The sequence below is a fragment of the Borostomias antarcticus genome, assembly GCF_949987555.1.
Source record: "Borostomias antarcticus genome assembly, chromosome: 2".
In the NCBI taxonomy this organism is placed as follows: Eukaryota; Metazoa; Chordata; class Actinopteri; order Stomiiformes; family Stomiidae; genus Borostomias; species Borostomias antarcticus.
The window spans coordinates 41,039,752-41,061,357 of NC_140235.1; the positions used below are offsets into that span (position 1 = coordinate 41,039,752).

The 21,606-nt window shown below is 45.1% G+C and overlaps 2 protein-coding genes across 3 annotated transcripts; both read right to left on the bottom strand.

Moving 5' to 3' along the window:
• Positions 1-226: 226 nt before the first annotated feature.
• slc31a1 (solute carrier family 31 member 1) lies at positions 227-13,337 on the bottom strand. Of its 2 annotated transcripts, none has more exons than XM_084453140.1 (5): positions 13,197-13,337; positions 4,425-4,581; positions 3,921-3,993; positions 3,142-3,310; positions 227-2,744 (listed from the first exon to the last, which is right to left on the bottom strand). In XM_084453140.1, exons 2-5 carry the CDS (start codon positions 4,560-4,562, stop codon positions 2,543-2,545), a joined length of 582 nt encoding a protein of 193 aa, XP_084309266.1. In that variant the 5' UTR covers positions 4,563-4,581; positions 13,197-13,337; the 3' UTR covers positions 227-2,542. The 2 variants fall into 2 exon arrangements, with proteins under 2 accessions (XP_084309266.1, XP_084309265.1); XM_084453139.1 differs by lacking the exon at positions 13,197-13,337 and adding an exon at positions 8,583-8,753.
• A 1,110-nt stretch (positions 13,338-14,447) lies between these two features.
• On the bottom strand, positions 14,448-17,187 carry atp6v1g1 (ATPase H+ transporting V1 subunit G1). Its single transcript, XM_084458772.1, has 3 exons — positions 17,022-17,187; positions 15,483-15,583; positions 14,448-15,260 (listed from the first exon to the last, which is right to left on the bottom strand). The coding sequence occupies exons 1-3, from the start codon at positions 17,101-17,103 to the stop codon at positions 15,087-15,089; spliced, it is 357 nt and encodes a 118-aa protein (XP_084314898.1). The 5' UTR covers positions 17,104-17,187; the 3' UTR covers positions 14,448-15,086.
• Between the last annotated feature and the right edge of the window lie 4,419 nt (positions 17,188-21,606).

Sequence of the window (21,606 nt, forward strand, 5' to 3'; positions counted from 1 at the left end):
GTTGACTGTTGCAATGTTGTCCCTGGTCTTGCAAGAAATCTGAACTGCTTGGCCTGTACCTTAGAATAGAAAGTTTAATTGCCATATATAACTTGTACAGGTACATAGGAATTATTGTCATTGCTTATCCTTACAGTAACTTATCAGCACTAATCAGTTCTTCATTCCAGTCCTGGATATGTGGCACCTTTGTGATGGAGAACTTCCGAGCACAGATCAGAGACAGGACACAAACGGTATCATTCTTTAAAGCTACCATTTATTATTCATATTTTCTAGAGACGATTACAGCACTGTAAATAATGTCTTCTTACTATACAAACATGTATGCGGACTGTACACAGTCCTAGTAATGTAAACACTGGCGTTGCGCTGGTGTGGCCGTCAGGTTCCCTCTGCTGTTTGGCCCTTCTGCTTCAAGGCTTTCACTAGTGCATCCATTCTTTCTGCATGACCCCATGAAGGTGAAGCAGAAGCAGTTGTGTGTTCAAGTATACATCAACTAACAAACACTCCTGGCTCGACCTGACACATCAGAACCTGTTACATCCAGCGATAGAAGTCGAGAATTTGACTCCCCAGACCAGCGCCACTCAATGTCCCTCAGGCAACATAGAAACATCTAGAAACACTTATCCCAGAAATTAAAAAATAACAATATCCAGATAAACTAATTTATAAAGACAAACTAATTTATAAAGACAAAATAACTAAAAGCAAAGCCTCTTTGAGTTCTACTTCATAGATAGACCCCTTCAGTTAATGTTTGTGTTGTAGCAACAGCTATAGGTTCTACTTCTTAGACCCTTCTAGTAGTGTGAGGCTGAAAGCAACACTAGGTCACAAGTATTACAGTAATGTTGTTACCAACTTGGCCTACAGCATCTGAACCATCCTACTACTTCCCCCATAGTTCCTCGCTCGTCCTTGCCAAGCACTTGCACCAATAGGAAACTGACATCTGAGATGACATCATGCCAGTAGAACACCATTGGATGTCATGTAGCGATGACATCATGCCGGTAGAACACCATTGGATGTCATGTAGCGATGACATCATGCCAGTAGAACACCATTGGATGTCATGCAGCAAGGACTAACACTTCAAGTTGTCAAGTTAACCCTTTTTTAGGCACCTCTGTGTTCAGAGTAATCTGCTTGACATGAATTCGTTTCTGATTTAAGATTCTAGATTTGGCCAGTAACAATTTACGATTGTAAATCTCTAAAAAGGCTGTCTACGCTGCAAATTATGATTATCAGTGTTACATAAATACGCTGGACATCTAAAATATCTTGATTTAGACATCTATTCAATACATCGGAGAAGTTTGATTGATTTTGATCTGATTTTAAGTGCTTGCCCGGTGAAATTGTTGAATACTGAGGAGGCTTTTACATAATTATACACTGCATGGCAGTGTGACTCATTAAGAGTTCATCATTGTTTTTCGTGCACGATGCCATCCGTATAATTAGTTAATATAATGCCACACATGTGGGCCACATCCCAAACCAACCACTACACCCTAACCCCCATGTAGTTGTGAAGGCCAGAGTTTGGATTGGACAGGTGGAAGGTAAGCAGAAGTAGTGATTCCCGCGGCCCAATCACGTGACAAGCTGGATATGCGTTACTACATCGCTTACCCACACCTTCCAGATCCCCTCCGAGCCTGAGAGAGCAGGAGGCGGGGCTTACAGGAGGCGGGGCTTAGAGGCTCGTTTGAGACCCGCCTGGACAGGTCTTCATTTCTTGTCCACTGGACAAACTTCCTTAAAAATGGCGCTGGCACTTTAGTCATTCGGCATCTCATTGGGCCCTGTCTAGTTGCCCAGTGTGTGTGTGTGTGTGTGTGTGTGTGTGTGTGTGTGTGTGTTCCATGTCCCCTGCTTTAAGGCAAATGGTTAAATAAGGCTGAGTCGTACAGCCAGAGCCGTCCCACCTCCCTCTACCCACAATCCCCCAGGATGACCTCTGACCCCCAGTGAGAGACTGATTATGCACGGGGACCTCAGCAGACTCTCGTTGGAATGCACATTCATGAGTGGAGGTGACCGACTACTTAACGCCTCCAACATTAATCACACGATGATTATTACTGAGCAATAACAAGATTGTTGAGCGATAACAAAACCCCCTGTTGGATGTGAAGGAGGGCGTGGCACAGCTAAGGGGCGTGGTGGAGGTCGGCTCTATAGACAGAGATGTAGAGACAGACTAAGACGGGGGGTCAGAATATGGAATAGCACCATGTCACAGTACCATGGCGAGTCTGTCAATCAAGGCCCAATTCACAGACTTTGTGTTCGACGTCACATTCACCGTAATGAGCCTCTCGGTGACAACGTGAGCTGCCCCAGAGGGAATTTAAATGACGAATAAATATGGCAGGGATACCATGATGACAACGAGGACTGAATGGTTGTATGTGTGTTCATGTGAGTGCACACACACGTCTTCAATGAGTATAGCATGTGTGTGTGAGGGAGGGGCAGACCGAGACAGACGCGTGTGTGTGTGTGTGTGTGTGTGTGTGTGTTAGTGGCAGTGTTCAGTGATGTCGACGACCACGGCCTTCTTCCAGCTGAACAGGAAGTACCCGCATCCGGCGCCCGCCGCCACGGCGATGCAGAGGTAGCCGTTGTAGGTCATGAAGACCAGCATGAGGAAGTAGCTGACCACCACCTGGATGATGTGCAGGACCGTCTGGATCAGGTGGGCCAGGCTAATCATCCGCTGTCTGGGGGAGGGACAGAAACAGGGGGGGGGACAGAGGACAGAGAGGGGAGGGGGGCAGAGGACAAGAGAGGGGGGGACAGAGACAGGGGGGGACAGAGGACAGAGAGGGGGGGGGCAGAGACAGAGGGGGGGCAGAGGACAGAGAGAGGGGGGGACAGAGACAGAGGGGGGACAGAGGACAGAGGGGGGGACAGAGAGAGGGGGGGACAGAGGACAGAGAGGTGGGGGACAGAGGACATAGAGAGGGGGGGGACAGAGGACAGAGGCGTTACAACCGTAGCCTGACGTCGGACAGGACGTCTTACACTCCGTCTCATCAGTCCGTCTCATCTGTCCATGTGTGCACCCCCTGTAGGCGGCGGTGAGGTGCATGCTGGTCCGTCCCTCCCTCTACTCACCCCACAGTCTTGTGCGTCTCCATGAGGATGGTGCCGTCGTTGCCGGGGACGGGCATGGAGTTGTAGCGCACGTTCACCTGGTTCCTCCTCAGCAGGAACTCACGGCCGATCTTAAGACCCTCGTACAGCACGGCCAGGAGGAAGACCCCGATACACGCCCCCACCATCTCTGACAGGACGGACACAGGACAGGACAGGACAGGAGGAGAAGACAGGACAGGACAGGACAGGAGGAGAAGACAGGACAGGACAGAAGAGGAGAGGACAGGAGAAGACAGGAGGGGAGAGGACAGGACAGGAGAGGACAGAAGATGAGAGGACAGGAGAGGAGTGGACAGGACAGGACAGGACAGGAGAGGAGAGGACAGGAGAGGGGAGGAGAGGAGAGGAGAGGAGAGGAGAGGAGAGGAGAGGAGAGGAGAGGAGAGGAGAGGAGAGGAGAGGAGAGGAGAGGAGAGGAGAGGAGAGGAGAGGAGAGGAGAGGAGAGGAGAGGAGAGGACAGGAGAGGACAGGACAGGACAGGACAGAAGATGAGAGGACAGAAGATGAGAGGACAGGAGAGGAGTGGACAGGAGAGGAGAGGAGAGGAGAGAGAGGAGAGGAGAGGAGAGGAGAGGAGAGGAGAGGAGAGGAGAGGAGAGGAGAGGAGAGGAGAGGAGAGGAGAGGAGAGGAGAGGAGAGGAGAGGAGAGGAGAGGAGAAGAGACGTGTTGTTGTTAGTTTCTCTTCCTTACAGTAGCTCAGATCTGTGAGATACGTGTTCCTCTGTGTTCGCTGACCTCCCACAGTGTTGATGACCAGTCCAGAGAACAGCAGCTCCACGTTGGAGAAGCCCAAGTAGAAGGTCATCTGCTGCTCGGGGAGAAGAGCACACAGACCAGGAGGTTATTAATCAATACATCAATTCATTCATGATGATTACAATCATTACATGTACACTTCCTATAAAAAGCAGTCACCCCCGTATATTTGTATGTATCACGACGTGATGGGGATTGTGAAAAAAAAGAAAAAGAACTTTTTTTACGTTTTTTTTTTTTTTAAATGAAAAGGTTCTTTTTTTTTGGGACACACTTTTATCAGTGACAAAAAACCTGAATGAAATCCATGTTGATTCCATGTTGTGAGTATAATAGGTCCGGGGGGAGGGTGACTTCTTTTCTATCCGCCCTCGGCCGCCTCGAGCCTTTCATCCCACTAAGACCCCTCGCGTGCTGAGAGGGCTAGGGTTAGGATGGGTTTGGATGGGATTACCAGACGGGGGGTGGAGGGGGGCCACTCACCATCATGTGTCCTCCACACCGGTGGTCCGTAGCGCCCATGTCGTGGGAGCCCATGTCGTGGGAGCCCATGTCGTGGGAGCCGGTGACAGCAGGAGCCATGGTGCTGGCGTCGTGGTGCATGTGGTGGTCGTGGTCCATCTTTAGTCACCGCTCGGAGCTGCAGCAGAAGGTAGACAAACACAAACAAATAAACAAACAAACAAACACAAACAAACACACGGAAGATAACGTTTTCCGATGGATAAAAACACAGGAGCTCAGCTAGTAACAGTCCGTTCTGTGGACGATGTGCCTCACAGCTCTTCTGAGTACCAGGAAACTCTTGCTACCGCAGGACTTCTGGGAACTAGCTGATATTCGTGGATAAGAATCCGGATTTTGAACCGGACGCTGATTGGCCAGCACAGACAGTGGGCTGTGCGGAGAGGCTGATTTGGCCTCTGATTGGTCACTGGCCGCAGATTTCCACTTTTCAAGTATTGCTACCGAGTCCTGCGCTCTAGCGAGCTGTCGGTGGCACATCTAGCACACAGGGCGCCGATCTACATCCACATTAACTCTCACTTCTCTGAGGCTTTTATTACACTAACAAAGTGTTATTACCTAGTCCCCACTACACACTCCCGATGAAATAATGTTAAAATGCAGCTGGATTTGAAAGGCAGGCTAAGGCGCTGGCTCCGCCCACTTTATGTGGCTCCGCCCCTCTGCCCACTTTTGGAGGTCAGTTGGAACTTCTTAGCTTGAACAATCAATGCCTACAGTGACATGGCTCCTGGAGGTGTGCCCGGATATATAGCCCGGGTGACCCCTCACCCAGGGTCGGGGTGGTAAAAGGATAGCCCCTCTGCCCCGAGCCTGGGGGGGAGAAGACGATAACAACCAACCAATTTTTTTTAGCCTGTTAGTATTGCGTAATCCCTTGTGTAGGAGGCTATTTTTGACGCCAAGGGGGGAGTGAAAACTGGACGCAGGGGCACTTCAGGCAGAACTAATCAAACAAATGAACAGGGCACTTGTTTGTTCTCAAGAGGAAGGTGACCGTTAGTCTGACCTCAGCTGTGTTTTCCAAGTGAGGTGGAACAGCCTCGGCGATGTCACCTTGAAACACACAAGTCCCCGGACTGTGACAAGACAGGACGGTTGTGTACCGTGCTCTGTGAGCAGGAGCATAACCCATGGATGGATTAGAAAGAACTGGATACGGCATTGAAAGATGGCCGCCCATTCATTCCAATGAAAGTTGCTCATCCAGCCAATCAAACCTTTTGAACATACTTCCTATCCCGTCTTTCCCATAATCCAGTGCGGCGCTGCCATCGACATACAGGGGGAAGAACCAGCTGGAAACTCTCACCGGCTCTTGTGGCTCCTAAAAATGGACCCAATTTATTTTTCAGCTGTTTCTTTACCCATGTATGTCGATGGGAAAAAAGGATTGAGTTTTGCCCTCAAATGTGTGACGCAATGGCCACTGAGCTCAAAATGTTTCACAGCCCAGAGCGGGTCTTGGGGTGCAGAGTACTACATCTGAAAAGGGACTTCTTCTTCTTTCAACTTCAAACCAAACGTCGAAACTATCGCTGCAGCCAACGGTCAAATGGGTGAACGTGGCCGCTGAAAAGGAACCCAACCGCGCTTCGCCGCGCTTCCGCATCCGGACCGAGGTTTCTTCAAACCCGGGTTTGAGCAGGATTCCAAGGAAAACAGAGGCCGGACCGAACGAGAATATCTGGACAATGGGACACGCTGCTGCGCTGGGGGGAGGACATCCTAGAGACAACCATGGTGACCGGCTCCTTGGCAACGAGCCCCAGATCCTCTCGCTGATCTACAGTCACTCACGTTCCACCAGCAGATTCTGACTTGCACAACAGATTCTAACGTAAATGCAGTAATTAAACAGGCTAACGTCTCAAAAGTGCCCTGCATTATATATAAGACATAAGGATATACAGTATAATGGTACCAGCATTTGGTTAGTAAGGGTACTACAATTATTTGAACGGTGTAGTAGATAAAGTCTATGGACGGTAAACCATGATGTGCTTTTGAATCAACCTGGTGGTAAAGATAAGGCTACTGATAGTGAAATGCTGACCTGGACCAACAGGAATGCATTCCATTACAATTATTCAAACCTGGCAAAACAGAACCCCACACTCAGACTGACTTCTCTCGCTTGTTATGGTAGCAGAATGACATAGTAACAGGCCATAATAACAGGCCATAATAATAGGCCTTCTCAGGGTGCTGCTCTTGGCACCGGTTGCACAACAAAACAAGCCAGTTCCAATCCACAATACCCTCCTAGTTTAATTTTAGGCTCCCTTTTGTTCCGAGTAGTTGAATGAAAAGTAGACTGGGGAATTCGTTCGTTCTCAAGGGACCAGTTCAGATGCCAAGCCCACTAACGTTAGTAGTGCTGTAGTCTCACATAGCCAGACCTATCCATCTCCACACTTTGTTTATGCTGCGCCAGTGCTGGAGAAAGGTCTGGATGCATTCACTACTATTCGGGAATAGGAGGGAAAAAAACACTTTCTTTAAACCAATCGCATCGTCTTTGGCGGAGCGGTTGCTAGGCGGTTGTCGTTTCCTGTAGTCTGGATTGAATCCGATTGGGCCGACGACATCGCTCGCCCGACTGGGCAGTAATAAACGAATGACGAGGCTCGTCCCCAAAACCTACACCCGTTGAGTCACTCAACACACGTAGGTTCAGTATCTCCTACAGTAGTCTGACTCATCTTCTACGAGCTGTGGTCCTGACCTCCATCTTACAGCCCAGGCCGGCCAATCACCAGAGGGAGATAATTGGCCACTCCAGCGACCAGGAACCTAATAATCTAATGGCCGAACAGCCTCCTCGGGGCACTACTGTACCCAGCCGTCATGATAATCCAATCACTGCCCACATGAAGCCATCAGTGCCAATCACTTAGAGAAAAGCATATTATTACAAAGGTCTGTGGGACCCCGAGGCAAATAAACAAAGAAACAGAACAGACTGATGGAGAGAATCTGAAGTAAAAGACACAGAATCACATTGTTGCTTTTTATGTGTCCAGTCAGAATGTCACCTGGCCATGACTGTACTACTCTAGCAAACAAGATTGGTGACATAGTAAAAAAGCTACAGACCAGAGTCACCCACACGGTCACGAGCTTTAATGAAAGTGCACAACTTCACTTTCCATCGTTCCAAAGAAGTCCTGAAGAAAGTCACAATGTACTGTAACAATCGGAGCCTCAGCGAACAGAACGAGTGAAAGTGAACATGGTGTTCTTAACATATCCTAGAAATAGGAGAACCCCACGGTTCCTTTGCTCTCTCCAGTAAGACAGCCCAGTCTACAGGGTGGAGTCGAGGTAGAACCCTCCTTTCACTAGGTTCCTCCTGTAGAAGTGCTTTCATACGTTTTAAATCCTAGATCCTAGATAGGATACTATAGTTTGCTCTAGTCATTAAATAATAGTTTTATTTATTTTCATATGTAATATTTGTCATGAATCCTAGTTTTAATTATGTTAAATTATTCTAGCCAGTTATTGCCCTTTATGTTTTATGTTGTTTTTACTGCACTGTGAAGCACCTTGAGATTTGTCCTGTATTTTAAAGTGTGCTTTATAAATAAAATTCATTATTATTATTGTTATTATTATTATAACCCTGTCTCGGACTCTGAGACTTCACAGAACTCCTGCTTTCCGTCGTCTCCGCATGAGGCTGTAAAGCCCATTGTGAAATGTCCCTGTAGCTACAATCACAACCCTTTGAACCCAGTGATCTCAGGCCATAGAAAATATTGCACAATTCTCCACACCGTGGACAGGCATTCCTTAAAAATGATGTTTAATATGGTATGAATAAGAATAAAAGGTCATGTAAAATGCATCATTTAAGATGTATTAAACCATGTTCATGAGAAGTAGGTTACCTCACATGACGTTCATATCACATTAAACATAGAACATTAGTGATGTACATTAACTAAAGATTAATTAATTAATCAGCCTTTTATCTAGGCTATAGTCTATTAGCAAGAGTTTACTAAGCTCTTCGTCTTAATTTACTAGGGTAAGTCTTAATTAACACTTGTCCAAATTATTTCCATTAGATAGAAAATAATGTCCCACACAGAAGTCAAAACTTACCCAAATGTTTCACCCCGGTCAGCGCCTCAGTCTCTCACAGTAAAACTACCGACCGATGTTTGTGGGGTGTGACGGTGCGTGTGTGACCCTGTTTGAATGTGTGTCCGTGCAAATGTGTGCGGGGTTCTGCTAAGGCTGTTACCCTGCTACAGTGTGGTGTGAATGTAAGCGGGTGGAAATGTGGATACGCACGAGGGTGCTAACCCCCACCCCCCCAACTCCCCCATGACTGGCCCTCTCATGTGACCAATCCCCTACCGCCCATTTCCTCCGCAGATCCAGCCAATCACACGCCTCTCTGTCCACCCGCATCATGAAGCAACAATATCTCTCATTCGTCCCTTCGTCCCCCAGTTCTGACGTGTGTCCTCTGGGAATGCCTGTCCTTTGACCGCTCAAACATCAAGACAGAACAACCAACGTGGCCTTTTAACTGTGGATATGCAACGGTTTGTGGGTCGGTGCCAGCTAGGCCTAGGATAGGTCTAAACAGTTGAAACACCACAGCTAAATCTGCCAATCAAATTCCATAGCTAATAATAAAGCATCCACATCCTCAATGCTAATCATGCCAATCAAGGAAGTTCGAACTCACAACAACAAGCTTTCATAGCTTCTCACGCCTCACAAAGCAGTGGATACTCGCACAGCAAAGCTGCAGGCACCTGTAGTCATTGTGTGTGTGTGTGTGTGTGTGTGTGTGTAGCATATATGTATTGGGGTTATATTTAGGTTTTTTTTTTTTTAAGGGTCTGGGGAGGTTGAGATTTTTATTTTTTATTTAGCCTTTATTTAACCAGGAAAGGTCCCATTGAGATTAAAAATCTCTTTTTCAAGAGAGACCTGGCCAAGACAGGCAGCAGTGCAATCAAACACAGAGTTACAGACGGAAAATACAACAGAAAACACAGAGATGCAACAGTAATACTATTAACACGTGACTTGGTGATTTGGCTATGTGGCAATACACTAGTTAAAAACATGAACATACTGTTAAATCCACCTCTCAAACCTTCATAGTGGATTTAAAAACATCGATTGAGACCTGCTCCTCAAGTTTGAGATCATTTTGTAACAAGTTCCAGGAAGAAGGAGCCGAATAACTAAAAGCCATTTTCCCCTTTTCTGTTCTGACTTTGGGAACAGACAGCAGCAAGAAGTCCTGTGATCTTAAGGACTATTTCCGAGTACTTTTTTGTATAATGTAGGCACAGAGGTCAGAAGGAACATATGTAGGATGTCGGTATAGAGATGAGTGAAATCTCTGCTATAGGCCTCTAACTTTTTGTATTCCTTCTATGTATGTAACTCTCCGATACTATTTGCCCCACTATTTGAAGACTGTATATTTATTTGCCCAGGGACTGCGGGTGGAAATTAGCTGTTTAGCTATAACCTTGAACAGTGCATCTCTCCCTGTTTTACAGGGTTAATGTCTATCATACCTTGTCCCCGTCTTAAAAATAAATCTAAATCAAATCAAAGGCATATCTTGTGCTTAGTGCCATGTCTCTGTTGACCTGTCAATCATTAGCCTAATATTAATGATGTCTAAACCCAGAGACCTTTACGCCCCAGATAAAAGATGAAGATGTGAGATGTGAACACACTGCACCGTGCTGCTAAGTACACAGATGCACCTTTGGGGTTGGGTTGTCTTATCTCTCTGACCCCCAGGTCTAAGGAACAGTCCATGTCAAAAGAACATGTCAAAAGGCTGGGTTATCAACAGCGGTGGCCTGGATCCAACATTTCACTGAATCGTAGCTTAGTACAAGAGAGAACGACAGCTAAGCCAATGGTTTCATCTGAAGCAAAGATTCAGAGAACAGCTCAAAGTGCTAACCTAGGCTTAATCAAGAAAATGAAAAAAGACACAAAAAAAGTAGTAAAGTGTTAGGCCAACACTAGTAGCAAAACTTTCGACTATTAGGCTACGAACAAAAAACTTTTTGTCATCTAGTGGTTTTACACACACACACACACACACACACACACACACACACACACACACACACACACACACACACACACACACGACAGGCGTGTCCACTGATGAAATTCTCCTCTGTTCTTAACCCATCCTACTGTCCTTCCTCAAAGGGCGTTTCGACCCTTAGGTCTTCATCAGGCAACTTCAAAGTTAAGAAACGTTGCCTTTTTCCAATAAGTGAACCGGCAGATATCAGTGTGCGGATCTCTCCTCTCATCAAACGTATGTACTCTAAGATCCAGCACCTGGCCTACTAAGGTTGGATGAGTGCACAGCTCTTTTACCTTTTGCCTTCCTCAAAGGGCAGCCGGGAGCAGACAGTAGGCAGCGTGCATGTGACGCGCCACAGGGAACCAACCAAGTTCTTCTGTTCTTCTCTTATTGGGTTCTATGGGAGGAATACCGTGCAAACACGGGGAGAACATGCAAACTCCGCACAGAAAGACCCGGAGACCTTCTTGCTCTGACACTGCTAAGTACTGCTTCAGTGTCGTGCTCAAGGACACTTCAGCACACGCCGGAAGCTGGGATCGAACCGGGGACCTTGTGATCCCCAGCCGGCTGCTCTACCTCCTGAGCTACGTGCCGCGACTGAAACAAGCTGGTCTAGGTAAGAGGTCATGGTGATTATCTGACTAGGAGGCTCTACACGCTTCCTCCCTGGGCGTGCGTGAAGCCGGTGGAAATTCTCATTCCTGATGCTGCGCTCCTTTTGTGTCTGAGCTCCGGATTGGTCGCCCGGGACGACGTCGCATCCCAGTTCAATACGTTCCAGAAACTAAACGCGAAAACCCCACTTTCACCCCATCTTCGTAGTCCTAGGCAAGTTTGCCATTGTTAAAAACAACCAGTTTATAACAACAAACTATGCTATTTGGCACATATGAACTTTGTAGCAACATTGTCCACTGATAGACGTTGGTGTGTGTGTGTGTGTGTGTGTGTGTTCGTTTCTTCTTTTAGCAGCTCTTGTCCTTTAGTTGAAGCATCATCACCAAATTTAGTGGTGTGACAGAACAAACAATACAGGTCAGAAAATTTGAGTATTATGGAAATTCATTATTTCCCGTAATTTAATTCAAAAAGTGAAACTTTCATATATTATAGATTCATTACACATGTAGTGAAATATTTCAAGGCTGACTGCCTCTGTGCCACGCTCCACGTTGATGCAGGAATTTGTGCTAAAGGAGCCCTAACCAAGTATTGAGAGTATAAATGAACATACTGAACATACTGTACAATCATAAAGATTAAAACAAAAAAGGCTTGAAATATTTCCCTTTGTGTAATGCGTCTAGAATACATTCACTGTTTGAATTAAATTACGGAAAATAACAGACTTTTTCCACAATATTCGTATTTTCTGAGACGCACCTCTAAATGCTGATAAGCACGACGAGGGCACATAAAGTAACAGCAAATTATGTTCTTATGTGACTGATGTTCTCAGCATATAAGCTCAGTGACAGAGTTCACCTCACAGATAAATAAGGTAACATAGTCCTCCTTCATCCGAGTCTTTTCAAAGTGTGAACTCCATCCCATTGCCTTTATCAGATGCACGTCTCATGACAGCTACAGATATAGTTTTGACATGGCCAACCCCAACTGGTATCAGAAGATAAAATGGGACTTATACTTTCCGTGCAGTTAACCACTGACATCGTTTGACCCAGAACCCACATGAACACCACTAACACATTCAACCTTGTTATTATTTACTAGCTACATTGTTTATTAAACGTATTGGCCTCATGTGGAGCACATGATCCAGGTCATGTAGGCCCCAAGGTCAGAGCCAGTGGGCAAACTCACCCAACAGGAACCAGAGAGATGCCCATGAGCCGGGCAGCTAGGACGTGACACCCTGACCTCCATGCAAACAAAAGAGCTCTGTCCCACATCTCCACAAGACATTCCTCCTGTTCACATTAAAGAGCCCGTATGGAAACATACAAGTGGTTTTTGGTTCCCAGGCTACAGTCAAAGCAAAGCATGCATCAGTCTGGGCCGTTTTAGAAAGAAGATGCACTTGTGAGTTCTGGTGAGTAGTAGTACATTGGCTCTTCCTACGTTAAATGCAATTATTGTTAGTCGCTTTGGATAAAGCGTCTGCTAAATGACTGTAATGTAATGTAATGTAAAATCCTACGTGGCTCATACTTCCCCTTCAAATAAGAGAAGAGCCACATCAGCATCCCCAAATAGCTTAAAAATAGATACCTTAGCCATTAACCTCCCCACAGGTCATGGTGTTACCCTGCAATACACCCTCACTTTGCTATAATCCCACGTTATACTAATGTTAGCCATCTTTTTGACAGTTGATGTATGATTGTGATGAGTGGTTATCATCCTCAACCAAGCAGCTAACACCTCAACCAGGCTAACGTTGCACTTTCGCTCAGACCAGAAAGCTAGCCAGCTAGACTCGCTAACGATATAACGATTTATATTCACTGATATCTCACAGACTTTGTTCACTAATCATATTTTAAACGTGAACACGTAAATTTAGCTGTTGGTGGATGTTGGAAGTCCCTTGTAGTTGTGGTATTTACTCTCGATATAATAGAGGTCAAAAACAGAGTAAAGCTGCAGATAACACACACACTTACCTCACAACATTTATCAGATATACTTCTTGTATTTGTTTTCTCAGATTACGTTATCTTACAACTCTAACAAGTAAACAATTTATAAACTATTTTCTTTCTGAGGTAAAATAAGACCAACGTCCCAACCGTCCCTCACACCGGCGCACGAGCCCAGATTCTCGTCTCGTGCACTGGCTCGAGCGAGGCAGCAAAACTGTGACGTCGAGGCGCGTGCTGTCCCGGATTGGCCAATCACAGGACCGCTTGTTTTGACAACTTCCGCCGCCACATGGGCAATAGTAGGAGTGACGAGCAGCATGTTAATGAACCCCGACCAGCATGTTAATGAACCCCGACGTGCGTACAAGCATAAAACACACCCCTGATGCTCTGTGAGGGTGTGTTTTGAGATTTGTGCCCTCTGGAGGTATACAGTAATAATACACAGAACATCTGTCAATAATGTATAATAGCACAAATTGGCATTTACGTTTTACCTCACCCCTGACCTCTCCCCCCTGATCCTTCTGACCCCTTCCTCCACTCCTCCCCAAAACCCCTCTGATCAAAGACAAGACCAGAGAATATCGGGTTGTTTCTGCTGTCAGGAAAGACTGCTGAGGGTGTCAGGTGGTACATCTGGCCACTCATCTTGAAGGGCCTTGGTCCATGTCCTTTGAATAGAAGTCCACTGTATTGCCATGCTAGTGACATTCTTAAGCCCTTTAAACCCTGTACATTACCTCCCCAGCCCAGCTGACCTCCCCAGCCCAGCTGACCACAGCCCAGCTGATCACAGCCGAGTATTCAGATGAGGATGACCTCTCCGGCCCAGACCCTCGATTCAGATGAAGGTGACCCCCAGCCCGTCTCCCCAGCCCGCCAAGATGGATGCCTTTTTTTGTAAATAATTAACCTTTTTATTTTTTGCGGGATACAACGGTCTCTTCCCTGTCTGCTTACCACAGGAAGCTCATTCTATTGTTTTTAGAACTTGTGTATTTGCAATTGTCACATAATGGGTTGCAAGCCAGACATTGTACATACTTTGGCTATGCGTAATGTGACTGGAATGGTATGTACTGGAATGGTATGTACACCTCGCCCTTGCCTTGCACTATCTGTATACTGTATAGAAAACACATCTTTAATCTATATCTACTGTGTATAAGGACACAATCAACTCTGCAATCTAAAGCTGTGTGGCACTGTGGCTTTGACATACATCATTTCATTTATATTTAAATTATATATAACCAAGGTTTTTTCCAGCAGAACACTTTATTACAGTACACAATGTCAGGGGAACAGAGGAGGTTCCCTCTTCATACAGGATCATACAGCCAGAGAGGAGATAGGGGAAACACACGGGCAGCAGGTAACATTTAAACAATGGAAATCTAAACTATGCTTCAGTTTTAAAATCCATTGAGAGGAAGGTACTGTTTTGGTTTCCACAAATGTCAAATATAACAGAAACATGTGCATCATATATAAATAAACATCACATTGCATAGCAACACACACACACACACACGCGCACTTAACCTTCACAGAAATGATCTTGATTTACTACAAGCCATTGATATGGGAACACAGAGACAAAGACACGCCACCAGGCCCAGACTGTGCACTAAATACAGAAGGGAGGCAATCATAATATATTCTCTAAGTTCATCATCATTGAACTTACCTCAACATATACACATTATATTAGTGTTGATACAATTACATTTCTCAATACCAGGAGAGGTGAGAAGTTTGTAGTATTTATGAGTAGGTAAAGATATCAAATGGAGCCTGGGGTGACTGTGATGGCACTACGGGGGGGTGCGTCTGTCTCCGTGCTCCTTAGTTTAAGAGATTGTGATGTGGAGACCGAGGAGAGGAGGGGTCGGTGGGGGGGGGGGTCTAGCCAGCAAAACGGTAGTTGGCGTGGATCTCAGGCTTGATTTCACACACCATCTTCAGCAGGTTGCCGAGCACGGACTCCCTGTTCTGCTGGTAGCTGGACTGGATGCGCGCCATCTTGTCCACGGTCTCTTTGTCCACCTCCACAGCCGAGTTACCATGGGAACCGAGAGCCTGATGAGAGGAACGCGGCGACAGACATCAGATATCCACATCGCAAGACGAGCTAGCGTGTTCGCAGATATAACAAACAGAACAATGTTTTGAACATGAAATAATCTCATCAAAGACCCTTTTTCCAGTATCCAGTACTGATGCAGCTGTAGATGCAATCTATGAGGTTTTCCACCCAGGGCGAACCCTTTTGACAAAACAAGTGCATCTTGAGTGACGTACCGCGGCCTCCTTAGTCTTGAACTCCTTCTCCCTCTGGAGACGGTACTGCTCAATCTCCGCCTGGGCCTCCTCCTTCGCCTGCTTCAGACGCCGATTCTTGCCTGATTAAATACAAAAGAAAACAAACGAGCTGTATTAGTTAGAATCAAATACATGTGAGACCTCTGATGTAGGAACGCTGATAAAGGAACGCAATGGGAGTCGTTAGCCTGGCTTCGATTGACCCATTTCAGAAAAATGAGCAGGGTCTGGAGCTGCTGAGTTTATTTTCAATTTCCAAGGGGCGTTATCAACAGTCGCAGGGCAAAATGTCTCAATGTAATTGGATAGACTCACAACCAATCAGAGCAATGAAGCGTGGGTTCGTTGTATCAAATGGGTACAGTTGTTGTATCAAACCCGCCCCATATTAGATAAACGGTTGTGATTGGCCCGGCAAATATCTGCGGGGTGGAACTCAGTGGACTGTGAGCGTGACCAGACCGATATCAGAGAGACACAGCATGTGAGCTCACGTGATCAGGATGGTGAAGCCAGGCTAGAGCCCTTAAGCTGTGAAAGATAAATGATCATAAGGAATCAATTCCTTCCATACAGTCTGATAGACGTCAATACTCAATTAAAAAAAGACAATAATAGAAAATGAGAAGGAAAGGGATCAAGGAGATATCTCTAGGGTACAAAGGAGAACTACATGGACGAAGTGAATCACTTGGTGATTCCTGTGACTCAGTGGCATGTCGCTGTTGGAAAATGCATCACTGATGGGCGACAGACTGATTGACAAAGTGAATTCAATAATCACACAACAGATAATTAATTTCAAAGTCAGCATCTGGAATGGATGAGGTGGTTCTGAGAGGCTGACCCCAGTAGACCAACTCACACATCTATACAAGATTCCAGACAGAAGACTTTGGCTTTCTCTGCTTACTAGTCTACTTGTCCTGCCTTTTGTTTTAAATGTCTATAATGTCTTGCTTTTTGTTTTAATGCTTTTAAAGTCTCATGTAAAGCACCTTGAATTGCCCTGTGGCTGAAATGTGCTATATAAATAAACTTGCCTTGCCTTGCCTTACTATTACCTAACTAGATGACAATATGGTGACAATAAATGACAATAGGATTTTATTGAATAGGCTGTTGTCGGCTAAACATGATCTTAACCTAAGTCAACTGATTTTCCACAGTGAAATTGAGTACTAGCTAACTCAGCTGGCTAGCTGCACGTTAATAATATGACCTATTTGCACAAAACGTAGCCAATAATGATATTACTATAATAATGATATTACTACACCATAATATAAGGCTATAATGCCATATTCGTGTCCCATTGCCTGTTTTCCCCAGTCAAGAGGCCTAGCGCGTACAGGCCTGTCTGCTTAGCTAGCTAGGCTAACGGTAGCTAGGTGAAGTTAGCTAGCTAGGCTAGGCTAGGCTAACGGTAGCTAGGTGAAGTTAGCTAGCTAGGCTAACGGTAGCTAGGTGGAGTTAGCTGCCTCTCGTTAGCCGTCAGGTGAGCTGGTTTTAACTCACGCTTGCGAGCTTCTGCCACCTTCTCCGCGGCTCTCTTCTCTGCTTGTAGGAGCTGCTGGATCCCCTGTGACTGGCTCGCCATGGTGGTTAGGGAGGATGTGTCAGTAAGGGAGAGATAGAAGGGTTTCTAGTGTTTCTAGTGAGGGAGCCGTTGTGTTTCTAGTGAAGGTCGAGGAATGTACTGCAGTCAGCTGACAGAGCGTCATGTCGTCACGCTCCAACCACGTGATCGGGGGAATGGTTGGGTCCGCTCGGTTTGAGCACCGGTGTATGCCCATTCTACCTGCCCAAATGAGCCCTTTATTCTGAATAGGCTCTGTGCACCTGCTTCACTACTTCCTGAAAGTCACTTGGCTTCTTTATTTCCTGTCCTATATGATTGGATTAAGTGATTAATCAGGTGTGCGCTGGGTCTGCCTCTCACCTGATTAATTACTTAATCCAATCATATAGGACAGGAAATCTAGATGCCAAGTGACTTTCAGGAAGTAGTGGAGCTGGTGCACAGAGCCTATGAGCCCTTTATTCTGAATCCTGAATTCTTAATTCTGATTGAATCCTCTAATCCTGAATTCTCAACGATCGGGCGGTGCGGATGAAAACAATAGTCATTTAAACATCAAGCCCCTATATTCTGGCCTCGCCCCTGTAGTTTATAGCATGATGGGAAATATCCATCTTGCATTTTACAATTGTATTTTAAGGGATAGAAAGTTCACACATGTAAATTTCACACAATCAGACAGCATTTGGGATGGACAGCTTCCCAGCTTATACAAAAAAAATGCACATTGTTGTCAATTTGAGGATTTTATAATAAAACTTTATTTTACCTTCCATACAGAAAATGTATTATTGACAATAAATTACAAAATAACAACATCTCAAATAGAGCTAACACGTCTGAATGTAAAGTATCCTGTTTCAACCAGTAGGCCTATAGAAACATGTGGACATCAGTAGCCAACCTCGCTCGCCCACTCCTCTCACCTGCGCCTAGGTATCCTACAGAGCATGGCATTACTGATATGACTGTCAAAGCTCTCTAATCTCTAGGGATGGGAGTAATTAGTATAAACTATTCTCTCGGTGATGTTCTGCAGACCGCTGAAAATGTGGTATTTGATAAATGAGGGCCACAGTATTTTTCATTGAATTGAAATCATTATTTGGGGACACAGCCCCACCTAAAGGATATATAGTTCACTGCAGCCTTGAAAAAGAGACAAGTGGAACAAAAAAACATTTAACGGAGTAAAAAGGCTTTTACCACCAAATAATTCAACCCATAAAATATTTGGAATAAGAAGACTGACAAGATCAGTAGTCTACTTTATCAGTGAGCAAAAAGAACAATAAAAGCAAATAAATAAACGGAATAAGCAATGTGTCCCAAACTTGAATTGTAGGTTTCAAGTGAAGTTTGTTGTGGCTTTTTGGTCTTTTCACAAGAGTTCTTCCCCATAAAGAAGAAGCACAGACATTTGCATTTCCAAATGGTAAGGTGCAATGCTTTCCAATGAATCAATAATTTAGGTTACACCATCACAGAAGTCATACATTATGCCCAGATTAGATATAAACAGATTTAAATAGGCTAGAATAGAAAGTTTATTCGCTATAATCAGTACAGTGTGACATTTTAATACCAGCAATAACAACATATCCTATTCATCCTATAGACTACACTCTCTCTCTCTCTCGCTCCCACTCCCACTCCCACACACACACACACACACACACACACACACACACACACACACACACACACACACACACACACACAGTCCTCTGGTTAGGAGCACAGAGCAGTCTTAGCGGAAGCCCCTCCCGAGCTCCGGCAGCCCAGCAAGGCTACAAGAAAAGAGGAATACCGAGGGATCAGGAAACACGGAGAAACACGCCAAGAGAAAAGAAACAATCAGAAGAAAGTGAGTGCAACATGTCACTGCTTGTATAAACTGTCAATTAGAATAATATCAACACGGTGCATTTTGTAATTATTAGAGAACAAAACACTTTCGAGCAACTGTTTAAGAATTTTTTCCTGGAAAAAAACCCCGTCCAGCCACCCGACAGAAAGAGGAATGGCTCCTTCTCTCTCGGATTAGCTGCTGCTTCACTACCTGCTTTATTATATAACATCCATCTCATCTTTCATCGCTTTTATAGTCTGTAATGATCAAACGAGCATCATTCAATTGTTGGCATGGGTGGGTTCACTATTGTCACAGCAGTGGTTACAATGTAGCCTAGCTGCTAACTAGCTGAACCAGCTCAGGCTGAACAGTCCTATTATCTAACATTAAATCACATTTTGTTTTGATAATCAACTGTAGATCAGATCATACTTTGCCTAAAAAGAGGCGCTGTTGCTGTTGAAAACAGAGCTTTGATGATGATGATGATGATGATGATGATGTTATAGACTTGTGCTTTTGCTGCACAGAAAGATTTGAAGGCCTTCTTGGCTTGAAAAAAAAAAAAAAACTTTCTTTAGACAGTAGGCTACTTGCTGTATGTTGAGTGATGATATTTTATACACTAGGAATGGTCGCATATGGTTTAATTGTCAGGTTGCAGCCAGTTTAAGTAGTTGCGACCATCTCAGTGACATATTATGGTTCACTTTTGACAGCCAACCTCCTGACAGCCTCAAACTATTGGGAAAACTTGAAATACTGTTAAAAAAATCCATGGATTTCCAATGGGCGGATGGAAGAGATGCAGAAAAGACCATCGCATTACACAGCAAACCTCTCACACAATTCTGGTTAAAACACCTTGAGTAAGGACAGACTTGTGTATGTAACTTGTATTCACTCCACTTAGCGGATGGCAGAGACAAGATGGGACAGACAAGATAGTTTGGGTTTTCATTACACTGTCCTTAAACACACAGTCACACTCACATAAACACCAGGGTACATAAGCAGTGAATGCTTTCATCTAATAGAGCGGGTTGTGGTCAGTCAGTTGGCGACATCACACGTACAAATTAACAGATATTTTCAAGAAGCAATTGTGTCATCAGTTGAAGAGCTTTAAAGACCATGTTTATATATGTCAGCTTTGTGGTTCGTGACCTTTCGTGCCACAGACATGAGCAGGAGAGGGAAGGAGGACATTCCTCAGCGAGGGTGTTCAGGCGGCCGTACCCCCACACTGGTGTTTAGCTGCACACAGCAAATCCTTGTTGAGCTTAACTCCCAGTGACACACTCCTCCGCCACCCTCCTACTGCTGCTGCTGCTGCTGTTATTGCTGGTGGAAGACGATTGTAGCTCGCAAACACAAGCACAGGACACATTTCACTGTGTGTGTGTGTGTGTGTGTGTGTGTGTGTGTGTGTGTGTGTGTGTGTGTGTGTGTGTGTGTGTGTGAGAGAGAGAGAGACTGGTCATGTATAGTCACTGCAAGCAGTTCTGGACAGGGCATTGCATTGGACAAACATTGCATTTGTCTCACATTCTAGGTTAGGGGAAACGTATTTGACTGACTGTGAAGCATCATTGTGCCTCACAGCCACTCGCATGCTGTAAGATTATGAAGAATGAACACCATAGTCTACAGTGCTACATTAAGAGGCCTAGCCAGTGCAGATCCTTCCCAGGGTGCACCTTGGCCATCCCTGGCCTGTAAAGAGAGAGCTCACATTGAACCTTTAACTTTTATTAAGTCCAGCATGCAGATTTTTTCTTTTTTACGAACACCTTGTGACGAACCTGGTCAAAGTGTCATTCTCATCTGTAGTAGTATGTATTTTATTGATCCACGGTGGGAAATTGCCCTGTTACAGCATCAAAAGACAGCAAAGAACACAGGCTACAATACAAATTAGCGAAAGATCCAAAATATCGGCTGCAGAAATCCAAATGTAAGAGTGCAAGTGGACGCGTGTTTTACGGTGTCACATCACATCCCTGTTATCTTGCTGGTGCCACCTCACTCCTTTTAGCTCCTCTATTGTTCTGGTCACTTCTGGAGGAACTAATGTACTTCCATGTAGCCTGATACCTGCGATATTTAAATATTTCAGACCCTCAACCACGTCTACGGGGAAAAGATGAAGGTATACACTGTTGTTCACAACTTCCCTTTCCTGGTGCACAGTTAGGCAGAATAAGCTGTTTGTCACAATAGCTTTGGCCATTCAGATACCAGAAGCTCTGGCTGGACACACAGCTCACACCCATGGCTGTTCCAGGGCTTGGTTTCCGGGTGATAGTCTCTAGACCTGGCATGTTATCTGAAATGATCCAGAAGCTGTCAGTCTTTGTCTCTCAGTCTCTGATATGGTGTCATTTCTAAGGCCCCGCCTACTTGTGACACCACAGGCTGGAACCTGTATGAGTTGAAAACGCAGAATAATCCTAAATATTGGTTTATTATGGTCAACCGTCGGGCTACTTGTGTCCCAGTAACACCATCAAAAGTGTATGTCGGACGGTTGACTATAAACCAACCTTTAGGCCTATGTTTTCCTTCCCTTGGTTTTTATTCATGTGCAGGGGTGTTTTTATTCATGTGCAGGGGTGTTTTTATTCATGTGCAGGGGTGTTTTTATTCATGTGCAGGGGTGTTTT

Bases quoted from the DNA above. Each gene is read 5' to 3' on its own strand.
- slc31a1 (XM_084453140.1), bottom strand. From the start codon at position 4,562: ATGGACCACGACCACCACATGCACCACGACGCCAGCACCATGGCTCCT. The intron at 3,311-3,920 runs GTCAGCGAACAC...CCGTCCTGTCAG, and splicing joins GGTCATCAACACTGTGGGAG to AGATGGTGGGGGCGTGTATC. The intron at 2,745-3,141 runs GTGAGTAGAGGG...TCCCTCCCCCAG, and splicing joins GAGACGCACAAGACTGTGGG to ACAGCGGATGATTAGCCTGG.
- atp6v1g1 (XM_084458772.1), bottom strand. From the start codon at position 17,103: ATGGCGAGCCAGTCACAGGGGATCCAGCAGCTCCTACAAGCAGAGAAG. The intron at 15,584-17,021 runs GTGAGTTAAAAC...GTATTTAATCAG, and splicing joins GGTGGCAGAAGCTCGCAAGC to GCAAGAATCGGCGTCTGAAG. The intron at 15,261-15,482 runs GTACGTCACTCA...TCCTCTCATCAG, and splicing joins TCAAGACTAAGGAGGCCGCG to GCTCTCGGTTCCCATGGTAA.